This window comes from Dermacentor silvarum, chromosome 1, assembly GCF_013339745.2.
Source record: "Dermacentor silvarum isolate Dsil-2018 chromosome 1, BIME_Dsil_1.4, whole genome shotgun sequence".
Taxonomy (NCBI): Eukaryota; Metazoa; Arthropoda; class Arachnida; order Ixodida; family Ixodidae; genus Dermacentor; species Dermacentor silvarum.
Genome location: NC_051154.1, coordinates 88,874,449 through 88,886,505, shown reverse-complemented (window position 1 = coordinate 88,886,505; position 12,057 = coordinate 88,874,449). Strand labels below are relative to the sequence as shown.

Here is a 12,057-nt window from a genome sequence, read left to right as displayed (position 1 = left end):
TATTGGCTAGTCGCTCATAGCACTCCCGGGCGACCGAGCGGCGAATTCTAGATTTCTAGAACCGAGCGATTGAGCGAAAAGACCGAGCGATCTGTTCGCGCGCCGGTCCGTTTCGTCGCTCGAAGTCGTCGCTCGTCGCCGTCGCGCACAAAGTCGCTCTCATGCGGTTTGGGCTTAAATCACGGCCGGTGCCAGGAGGTCCAAGCTGTTCATGAGAAAAAATAACTATGGCAACTTCGCGACACCACACCCCTACGGAAAGCAGCTAAGCTTGTGAGCGAGCTAGCTTTACTTCTACATGGCTGCTACCACTGGTACTCGCGAAAAATACTTTTGAATAATGCTAGTGGCCAAATTATTGCGACAGGGCCATCACCCTGTCAGCGAGGGGCGATGCAGAAATCTGAGGGAGGGGAGGGGGGGGGGGGTCAGGACATCCGGACATCCCCCCTGGATCCGCGACTGGATGCATATTGTATTATACATCCCAAAAGATGTCTATCAATTTTCAAAAATAAGCACAACAGTCAACATGTCTAGGATGCACCATATTATGATACATTGGATTATGAAATACTGAGTGAAAACGAATATTGCATACAGCAAGAATGTAAAATAGAAATTACTTTTTTTGTTTATTTATTGTGTATTCAGTCCAGTTTACAAAAATACGCTCTAATTTGTTTTCGAGTCAAGGTACTTACGATAACATTTTCTTTCCCTAATTTATTTAACAGTGCAGATAGGGTGTGCCTTAGTGACTGCGGGAGATAATTTGTGCACCTGTAGGTACTAACCACCTGTCTTGGCTGCAGGTACGCGCGTCACTTTTTTTCGCATTCAAGTCGTGGTGTATGTTTTAAAAAGGTTCTACAATTTTCGTAAGGAAAAAGAATGCAGTAGCCGGTATTCATAGAGATTAGTTACTCCTATTATGTTATATTTACAAAAAAGTTGCTCAGTAGAATGGAAGTAAGGTAGATTCGCTATATGTCGAAGTGCTCGTTTCTGAAGTTGAAGAAGTGCACGAAGATTATGCTTGGTGGTGGTAGCCCACACAAGCGCACAATAATTCAGATGCGATTCAAACAAGGCACTGATATATTTGCAACTTCACTTTATCTGTTAAAAAATGACGGCAACGGGATAATACACCTGTGGCAGATGATAGTGATTTCACAACTAGTTCAATGTGATATGTCCAATTCATATCTTCTGAAAGTGTTACGCCCAATACTATGTATTTGCTTAAAGTTTCAAGGGGCGCGCCGTCCAAGAATAATTCTTGATTTAAATAAGACTGCCTGCTGCCTTGAATAAGATGGCCTTTGATTTAGAGCTATTAATTGTTAGAGCGTTATTACGAGTCTAAGCCGACAAATTGCAAAAAATACTGCGAGATCTCAGTAACAGATCAAGATCATGGCCACAGACAAACAGGCTCGTATCGTCAGCGTATTGTACAATGAATGCACCACTTACTATTTCAGCAATATCGTTTACAAATATATTTAACAAAATCGGGCCCAGAACGCCACCCTGTGGCACCCCTGATTTAATTTTTCTATCCGAAGGCAGTATTTTTCGATAGCGACGCACTGCAACCGGCCTGACAGATGAGATCGAAACAACAAGTTTGCCACGCCACGGATACCATATCCCTCTAGTTTACCTATTCAAATTTGATGATTTAAACGATCAAATGCCTTGTGTTAATCAATAAAAATACCCAACGTTAGTTTTCTCGCATCAATGTTATTAATTATTAGCTCCTTTTGACATAACAAGGCTGTTTCGGTTGACCTTCCCGGGCGCAATTCGTGTTGACAGTCAGAATGTTATTCTTCGCAAAGAAATCGATAATACGAGCAGAAATCACCTTTTCTAAACCTTTAGAAAATGCAGATAAAATGGAAATAGGCCTACAGTTCCCCAAGTCATTTCGGTTACCACCTTTGAAAATAACTGATACCCTTGCTTTCTTCATAGCTGTTGGAAAATGGCGAGATTCCAGCACAACGTTAAACACATATACAAGATGGACTGCGATGACGTCAATTACACATTTTATAGGTATGATGTGAATACCACCTGCATCAACAGCATTGCTGTTTTTTAAGCTCAAAAATGTACAACATATTTCAGCATCGTCAGTCGGCTCGAGAAATATGCTATGCACACATCTCTTAACAGCAGTGCTCGTGACCGCGTTGTCTGATGATGCCATCATGTTCACGAAGTGTTTATTGAAACATTCATTTAAAGGGAAGCCCGACATCTTTTCATTGTTAACGGTTATTTCAGGAAAACTGCTGTTCACATTATTTCTTCACAGCGGTTCACATTGAAGTGTTATCAGGATTTCGTGGCACGAAACGTTGCGCAATCGCCGTATATGCGAGATGAGTGACTTTACTTTTTTGCGTCATAGAGCAAAGTTAGGTATCGGAATATAATTTCTGATGCGTATAGAGTGAGCTGATCTCCCACGAAGGTACGGCACTACACGGGATGTTTCCTTCCATGTTCAACGACTTGTGTGAAGTGGAACCTGGTTACTTCAGAAGCATTGTTAGCTACTCTCACCCACTCATTCTCACTCTTCGAGCATCCGCTCCCTTAGGGATTCTCGGCATGTATCCACGCCTACGACTACCTGTTCCAGATTGCTCTTATCAATAGCCTACATGGTTAGGTTTGGCGATTGCCGGATAACTCTGCTTCATACACGCGTTCCTCAGCGACCGGTGTGTGTTGGTCAAACTAGGGGTGATATTGAGTAAAAAATCAGTAGCCCCTCCCTTGTCGAGGAGATGGGGGTAAGCGAAGCTTGTCGCGTGTTTCTTCGGTGTTCCTCCGAACGAATTGCACTGACGAGTACCACGTTGTACTCGAATCACAACGGGTCACTCGCACTGCAGCTGGCTCCGAAGTTCCGGTTGAAAAACTCGCGTTGAAACCTGGCCATCGCACCGGGGAAGTTGGGCTTCGGAAGCCTTCACGGTAGAATCGGCACGTTGACGACGAGCCCTTTCCCGAGCGCGTTCGTTCTGGATGGATTTCCATGAAATTTCTTCAAAATGAAATTTGTCTGTTTCGTAAGACAATGAATAGCTCATACCCCCGTAAACGCGAACTACCCATTACGACGACAGAAGAGAAGTGAAATTCTACGCTGGAATGATTAGCGGCAACGCAGCCAGCTGTGGAAGCAGACGACGACGACGAACGCGGGAGCAGTGGCACGAGTACGTGCCGAGCACGAGCCACCTGTGCAGCTCTGAGACCAGCTGGATTTTAAAGACGATAAGTCTTCCTTGGGCTACCTAAAGCGCGAAAAACTTTGTCTGTCTGTCTGTCACTCGATTCAACCGCCCGGCCAAAACCAACCAAGCTACTAGCACTGGCGGCACGGGGTCATACACGTCAACATTATACAGCGCAAAGGAAACCTCAGGCCTATTTGCAGGCAAAATATACGTACATAACCGTGATCCGCAGCGTTCATTTAATTAAGATTACACATTGCACTGGCTTTTACGTTAGTAAATGAAAAATCAACGCGTTAGAAATGGTGTCGACTAGACACTACGCGTTAAAAACAAGCCGACTGAAGCCGCGGCTTTGTAGCCGGCTTTAAGCCAACAGTAATAAAAGGTCCCAACAGATGGCGCGAGAGCAGGGCGAACGCGGGAAATTTGAATTGAATTCAGCAAAACCTCCAATGCATCCATCATGGGAGGAGTGAGAGGGGAGGGGAAGAGCGTGAGGGGTGGGAGGAGTGAGAAGAGAGGGTGTTACGTATCAGTGGCGGCAGAAGACTATCGTCTTTCGACGTCATTTGCAGCGAAGCAAGCAGATATGCGGCCAATGTTTTATCGTTACATCGCCGGCGCAGTCTAGCGTATACAAGCTTCGCTTGAACAACGGACCACTTCCTGAGAAGTGCCGCAGAATAATGCAATGAAGACGTGCTGTGGATTCCTTTGTTTCGGCACTCGCATCACGTCTGAATGTGGTCCGGAGAATAATCGGTTACAGCGGGGACGCTATCCACCTTCCACGATCAAGCTGCACTCAGTGGTTGTCGCAAGAAGTGTGGTTTTCCGGCTGCCTCTATAGTTGTAACATATGAGTCACAGTATGGTAGCTGGATTTGCAACATCGAAAAAATTCCCCAGAACACATGTCACGATGAATGTCGACGTTAATGCGACTAGCAGTGAGGCATTGCAGCGACACAGCGTATTGACGCCGTATAGACGCGTTATGTATGAGGCGTCTGTGCAGCCGGATTTCTCTCTCGCGCTTCCTATTGAATGCGGCGCGCCATCTAGCGGCGCCGCAGCAAAGTGCAAAGTCCACGCGTGTAACTTGTGTGAATATATATTCGGACAAGGTTAGCCGAGTATATATGACGCGGGTTCGAATCCGCCCAGCACCGGAGAAATTGTTAATGATATTTATTTATTATTGAAGAGCGGTACATACTCAGTGGCACATACCCAGTAACCGAAGTTTCCAAAAAAAGAATGTGGTTGATCCCTCTTATATAGGAATCGGTATAGAACACGAAAGTGAAACGTGTCTTCACAGAAGTAGTGTAATGTTTATTGCACATTGATATATAATGTCTATTGGTGTTTTGTGGCTAAAGCGCCCTTAGGCGTTGATGCACCCACGCTGACGCCTGGTGGCACGTCTCCTCCATCACGACTACCAACGTCGATGACCATGAGCAACCGTCGTGCATATGGAAGCTGCACTACGCTGCACACGCTAGCACAACGCGAAAGACGAAGCACGTAACTGACACACTAATACAACGCGCAAGACAAAGCACGTAACTGAATCGTCACCGAGTCAAATCAGCGCGTACAGCGCGTCGTAATTGCAGCCTCCGCGATCAACTTCAGAAACATTTTCAGAGCTAATTGCGGAGGCCACGCTCCGCTGTGCTGACTACGGTGAACGCCACCTAGGTGGCGTTGGTAGTGCTTCTTGATGCCAGCGTCCCTTCGAATGCTGGCATCGAGGCGTCGTAGTGCTGAGACCACCGAAGCGTTCACTGTCGGTGCGCGTTAGTGTCATAATGCAGTACTTCTCTTTTCTGCTCGTAGGCGGCGGCACCGCCCCGAGCAAGAGCGCGGGTACACGGAGGAGTGTTAGATATATAAGGCGCGTCTGTGTAGCTCTCTGCAAATGCGTTTGTGGCGCAATGGGTTATACCAGTAACCGAAGTTTCCAAAAAAAGTTCCCAGTGAGGTTCCCAAAGAATACTAATCGCATTAAAAGCACTTGGCATATATGGCAAAGAACTGCAAATGACAAGTTCTTAGACAAATGCCACTCGCCTTCTTTCCGCCTTCTTTCTGCCTTCTATCTTCTTCAAAAGCTGATAATGTTGCTAAGTGGCTAGGCGACACTTATTCCGGTAGAACCCTACCCCAGTATTTTCAAGGTGGTACCAGTCTCGAGCTTTCACCACGCACCGCATTCTTCGACACTTTTATTTTAGTGCCCGAAAAGAAGGAAACGATCGGAGCCACTGTGGTCCCACGAGAGTGTGCATTGAATTCCGCTTGAGCATCCCGCGCATTCACATCAAACGAGATATATCTGTGCAGCAGCACCGTTGTCTGTGATCGATTACTTGGTCATGATATACACATGGTAGACGGCTTCAAGCCTACCGACAGAATGGTAGATAAGGAGCGTGGAGGCCAGCACAGCGCAGCGACGTTTGCGATATCATTGAACTTCTTGCGCTGCCAAACTAGGTTGTGTTGATTATCGACATGACTGCACAGCGCGAACTGTGAATGAAGGCGACGCCCATCAAATCCGCCTAAAGCAAACTCAAATGTTCCTAGAGGGAGCCAGGTGCCCTACTTTCAGACTAAAGGTTGGCACTGCCAGCATTGCAGTAGGATTTTCCTTTTTACGTACCCGGTGTTTGCATTGCGCAGTGCCAAGCAGTCGCTGAGCCGACGTTTGATTGTAAAGTTTGAGTGCATTCTCTCGCGCCTAGGTATTTTGAGCAACGGATGTCTTTGCGGCATTGCTTTAGAAACTTTGGCGTTCAGATCTAGAGGGTGAAAGCTCCACACAGTGGGGCTACTTCTAAAGCCAGCGATCGTGAGCCATTTTTGATTAAGTTGGTCTCCGCCACGCCAGCTTTATATGACCAGTGGTCTCAGCAGGATGGACGCCGAACTGATGATGAGTTTCATTCTCTACTCTTCCCCTTTTCCCCTCCCCAAGTGTAGCGTAGCAAACCGGGCACGTCCTTGGTTAACCCCCCTACCTTTCCCTATTCGTTTCTGTCTCTCTTTCATCTGTACGGGGTTAGCTAGAACGTGAGTGTAGTGGTACAAGACAGAACACCCGTGTCGTCATTGTGCCCCTTCCGTTTTATACCTAAGGTGACGTGCAAAAATATTTACTATAATTATTTGTTAGATCGCCCTGATGTTGTTGAAGGGAGAATAGCTTTACCTGGCGTTCTGAAACGTAGACGGCTACACAAGATAACATAGACAGCGTAATGTTCTGATAGGGGCGCCACTATTCGTTCAGGGGGAAATGCCAAGGCTCTTATTGAATTATTTTACTGTGTGATGCCGAATATCTGACTGAATGGCGACTCACCATCGAGAGCGTTGGGTGTGTTTGTTTGGGGAGACTAGATGGGCTTAACGATGAGCAGACTTTCCAAGTCGGCTCGTTCTCGCGTATTCTTTCTCTGTTTGCGATAATGCGATTTGCAGCCATAGGTTCACCAAGTTATATACTTGTGGAAGGTGATAGATTGTCTGCCTATACCAGCAAAAGCCCCGGGCTGTATTCATATAGCTTTTTCTTTGTATGTTGTGCTTGGCCACTGCCGGCTATTCTTCACTAATATTTCCACCAATCGCGATTGGCAAGCATCGCTTACAAACAGTCCTAGTGTAAGGTGCCTTTTATGAATGCGAATCCTAAGCCTCAATAAATGAGTACATGAGTACAATAAAACTACATCTCGCCCGCGTCTATTCCAAGGCTGAATTTACGAAGCCATCGCTACGTAAGAGTGGCGTTCAGTTGGAAATTTCTTGCAAACAGCATCGTGAATTCACTGACTCATCAGCTGCTGCATGGTTTTAGCGAGCTACAGTATTGGGCAGTGCCAAACCATAGCCAAGGTCACGGTGTCTTCAAGAGCTATCTTCGCTATCCTTCTGAGGGGCGAATTCCTGTAAGTGGCGAATCGCTGTCAAAAGGCCTCTCCACTTAGTCTGCCGGCAATGGGGCCACGGCGGCGCCCGTTCTCTGGGGCCACGGCGGCGTCTTTGGGCACGCCAAGCACGCGCCCCCACGCCGCACAAGCGTGCTCTCCCGCGAGGGACAGCGCGCGTGCGCGTAGATGAAATAATTCACAAAGACTGGAACTCTGAAAAAAAAAGGAAAATAAATACAGAAACACAGATCTTAAACCGGAAATCGGTGCGTGAGCGAATACGCTCTCGGAATGCGTCACTTTTGTCGGCTTCTTTGTGCCTTGTCCCAAACATTTCAAAAAGGGCTGCGTTGGCGCTTTTCCTGCAAGTGTCCGGCCAGGCACTTCTTCAAAGAAAGTGGAGTCACTGCTTTCTCTTTAGAGTCTATGTCATTCCTTTTCTCTTGAATTGTCTGTGCTGGTAGGTACGGCTTCCACAGATATCTTTCACATGGGGAAATATTTCTAGCAACGTCAACTTCCGTCGCTGATGCATGTATAAAGAAGAAAATTCTAACTGGCTAAGTTCAAAGAAGACTGGCATCTTGGCATCGCCAGGTCGCAAAGGCGGCAGCTGAATTTGTCTATGCTTTTGCTTTGCATAATTTATAGGGTGTGAGAGGTTTGTATTTAAACTTGATGTTTCTGTGAAGGAATGCAGACTCCTGGATTTCTTTTGAATTTGCGAAAATCGTCGCTTGTGGTAGAACAGAGTTTGGTAATTAATACGGTAAAAGGCCGGAACGCAAACGCAGAAGGCGCCCACGTAACTTTGCCCATCCCTCAAAAGGCATAACGACCCCGCTAAGACGGAGAGAGAGGCGATCGTCATGTTTGCGCTCATTACTATGAACCGCGCAGTTGGCTGAGCTGAGTTCAAAGCTTCGGCCTTGGTCTAGAGCGCTTCACCGCTTGTATATATATATTTTTGGCTCTCGGTGCAGACTTTTGTAGCACCGCTTCCTCAGATCCTTCAGATCTACACCAGTACAAATCAAATAGAGAGCACTAAAGCCCAAGTGGCAGTCGCCTCGTCTCCTGAATAAGTGAGAAACTTCTTAATGAAATCTTCCCCGGATGTATTGAGGACGTTTGGGAGTTCTTTGACCATGTCTCTTCTCGCTCAGAGGCATTTTTCGGCTTCCTGTGATCTGTATCTATAGTATTTCGCTTCTTTGTCGGCTTGGCGGCTCATACTTCATACGGACATTCCGCCCCCTATCGAAACCTACGCTTTCTAGGCTCGTGACGTCATCTTTTGAAGAGCGCCCGCCCTACCAACGTCCAATGAGGATGCTGGACGTTTCCATGAGAACCGTATTTAAAGCGGCCTCGATCGCTGGGAATCGAGTTCTTTCTCACTTTTCTCCGGCTCTCTTGCAGGCTGCACTGACCGTACACGTGGATCTAAGGTAAGCAACGACGAATGACATGCTGCATGTTTAGCGGTCGAATAGTTCACGCTCTGTTATTATTTTATGTGCCACATTAAAATCATTACAGCTTCATGAAGCGATATTACTCAGGTGACGGTGAGTGTGGGTCCTCGGCCTATTGTGAACGTCAGGCGTGTGAGCGACGGCTTCGAGAATGCAATCCAAATCGAATGTAACTATTAGGCTGGTGAATCACGAAAACACATTGCTTAACTATGCCGAGACGCATTGAAAAGGCGTCGTGTTTTATCTGTGTATTATTATTTTTCTATATACGTGAAAAAAAAATACGTGTTCTGTTTTCTTTTTTGACAGACCGCGAAAGTATGCGTTTGAATGTGACGCTGATATTATTTATGAAAGTTTTCAGCCGTAGTTATGTGTGAAGAGCATGAAAACGTGGTGTCGCATCGTTAGTAGATCATACATACTGGCGTTTAAGGCAGGTGACACTACTTGTAGCTGAATTGTCATTTGATAATGGCTTGGCAGACCAGAAAGACACTCAGAAATGGAGACAAGGTAAGGGCTAGAGCTGAACGGAGGAGTAGGCGCCGAGTGGTACCAATGTTTTGGCAAGCGAAGCTGGATTCCTTGAGGAAGACAACTTCACTTTTTAGAACATTGGCACAGGATTGAGAAGCCTTTTATCCTTTTTGTTGCTCTCAACAAATAAATGTGCTATATTTTACGCCTGTGCTGACCATGTTCCACGAGATAGCGATGAACCTGCATTAGTGGAATGTAGGCAAAAATGTTATTCGTGGTTCACAACATACACCAAATCACACTCGAGCTCTGTTGCGCTGAAGATTTGCTCTCACATCCTTCATCTTGACGATATCTAAAGAACCTGCCATTTCCTTCGTGAGTTAATACTTACCTCTTTAGAGTAATTGAGGCATTATCTGTCCGGTACTCTTTTTGTCAATTTCTTGACAACCAACAGCTGGAAGCGAGCCGAGGAAGAGGGTACCTTGTACGTCTGTGTCACGTGTAACGTCTGAAAAAACACCTTTCTCACATTTTGTCCTTGTGGTTCGCCACTATTATAACTGAGTAACAAAGCTGGTATTTCCTTAACCTCAATTGGAAAAACCATGAAGTCCTGTCTTTTCTCGTGTATGCGTAGGCGCCTGCATTCGTTGTGTAGTGAACACGAAGGCACGTAACGTTGCAATCGTGTTCCGGATAACCGTTTTGATGTCGAGACTGACAGTAGAATGCTGAAACTGCATTTACTCGATAGGTGATCGAGCGGCGTCTGCCGTCAGTCATGGCATCGGTGTCCGTCAAACTCTCCCTGGTCTTGCTTCTGGCGACGCTGCTGGTGATGCAAGAGGCCTACTGCCAGATCACGTTCTCAAAAAACTGGCAGCCGGGCAAGCGCTCCGAGATGTGCTCTCAGAAGGAGGCCCAAGCCATCATCAAGCTACGGCATTTCCTGCTGGTACGTGGACCTCACTTCGCCTATTTCTTCTGTTGTTGCTCGGAAAGGCCAGTGCTAGCATGAGGGTTTATTACATGGCATCGGGATGTCTAGAGTTGGCGCGTGGTAGAACGTCTCGTGCGTTCTCGCAATATTTTAATTTGAGGTTTCCAGGACACGACTGCATTGTTCAACAAGATTTGCCGAACTTCTAAATCGCGCGAAAATATTGGACAAGAATAAACATGAGCGCAGGACTAAAAACTATTTTTATTTGAAAGAACATATATACTGGGTGAAGATGCGCAAACAGTTAAAATCAGCACAGTGCGACACCAAATAGCAACGTAACAGCCGCAGCACACCTCGTCAGACGACCGAACTATCTAGATACTTTAACTCTACATCAATCAGACTGAGCGATGGCGCACTGGCACAACTGGGGCCTCTCCTATGAACGCTTCGACGATTTCGCGCGTTCTTTCGTCCTTGTGTCGCCTCAGGATTTGGCACTTCTTAAAATCCCGGGTACAACCGCACGAGGCTGCATAAACGGATAGGGGGCTCCAGCGTCCTGTCTAGAGGTCGTGCATGTTCCCTAAGGCGTTAGTTGAGATATCGTACCGTCTGTCTTACGTAGCTCCGGCCGCAGGACAGCGGGATTTCGTACACAACACCGACCGCACTGTTGCACGTGCTTCTTGACGCAAAATTTACGTCTCGGCTCGGTCCAGTTGACCTTTCTGCACCTATTGGTGCATAAAGGTCAACTACCTATTGGTTGTTTTCTGCAGCGGTGGGCACAGAACAATGGGCACGGAAGTATACCTCCGTCTAATAACCGGCGTTTCTCGATAGAAAGCTCCCACTGGCTCTTACATTCCACACGTGATATTGCTATGAGAAACATATATCAGATTGTTCTGCTGATTATGCTCTTTATTTGCGAAATTATATGATCGACTAGAACAGGTAATATTTGCTTTCGCACAAATCCACAGTACCTGCATGCAGTCAAAGACTTTGCGCAACACAGTCTTTGAAGTTGTTGCACTTTGTCGTCATCGCTTGGGGTTTGGATTGGAATCTAAAGTCACACGGTTGCGTCGATACGAAGTATTTTTCTACGTACTGTGTTGATCACCGTGTGAAATTTCCCTGATCATTTCAGGAGGAGGCCAAACACCTCGAAGAATGCCGCCTTTTTTACGGGAACGAAGGTGGCAATGAAGACTAAGAGAATGCTGTTGTGCCACGTTTATTCACATTCATCACTGAAGTATCCTCAGATCTCACGCCTGTATTTGAGGTGTAAAAATAAATACAGGAAATAACATCCCACAATATTTCTTGCGTGTACGAGTGTCCTTATTATTAAAGCGTGACTTGCACGTAGTATGGCGAACAAAAATGACGACGACGACGACACTGTAGTTACTGGACTGCGCTTTCGGTGCTGGTACCTGTAGATGAGACAATCTTTGCGCGGTTGTGTTGGTGTGTGCGCGTGCTTTTTTGATATTTTCTTGTTTGTTTTCATTGTTTTATTTCTCATTAAGCAATGAATTTGGGATTTGAGGATAACCGGCTCTTACGTACGTAGTCTGCCTTCCAATGCTTCTACATATCAATAAATAATAAAACCCAGCACCGCGCATGATTCATCGATAGAACTGTTATGTCGTGCAGGATTACCTATACACTTCAAAGTGGAGCTAAACTTCATTGTCTAGGGTTTTATTGTTACAGCAATTATATGCACACCCCAGGCGAATTAGGTTAGTGCGCATCTGCTCTTCTATTCCAGCTGCGGCGGTTGTGCGCATCCACGCGCCTCATAATTGGAGGAAATCTGCACTGGGTTCGAAGGCTAGCCGACCGGATATAGCTGATGTCTTCGTGTGTGCTGTGTTCTCGAGCGCATAGTTCGT

The 12,057-nt window shown here is 46.3% G+C and overlaps 1 protein-coding gene across 1 annotated transcript; it reads left to right on the top strand.

The window, feature by feature from the left end:
* Positions 1 to 8,647: 8,647 nt before the first annotated feature.
* On the top strand, positions 8,648 to 11,452 carry LOC119450029 (uncharacterized). The gene is made up of 3 exons (XM_037713375.2): positions 8,648 to 8,673; positions 9,947 to 10,147; positions 11,298 to 11,452. The coding sequence occupies exons 2-3, from the start codon at positions 9,974 to 9,976 to the stop codon at positions 11,361 to 11,363; spliced, it is 240 nt and encodes a 79-aa protein (XP_037569303.1). The 5' UTR covers positions 8,648 to 8,673; positions 9,947 to 9,973; the 3' UTR covers positions 11,364 to 11,452.
* The last annotated feature ends 605 nt before the right edge of the window (positions 11,453 to 12,057 follow it).

Coding starts and splice junctions, on each gene's coding strand:
- LOC119450029 (XM_037713375.2), top strand. CDS start 9,974: ATGGCATCGGTGTCCGTCAAACTCTCCCTGGTCTTGCTTCTGGCGACG. Junction 10,148..11,297: donor AGCTACGGCATTTCCTGCTG/GTACGTGGACCT, acceptor TGATCATTTCAG/GAGGAGGCCAAACACCTCGA.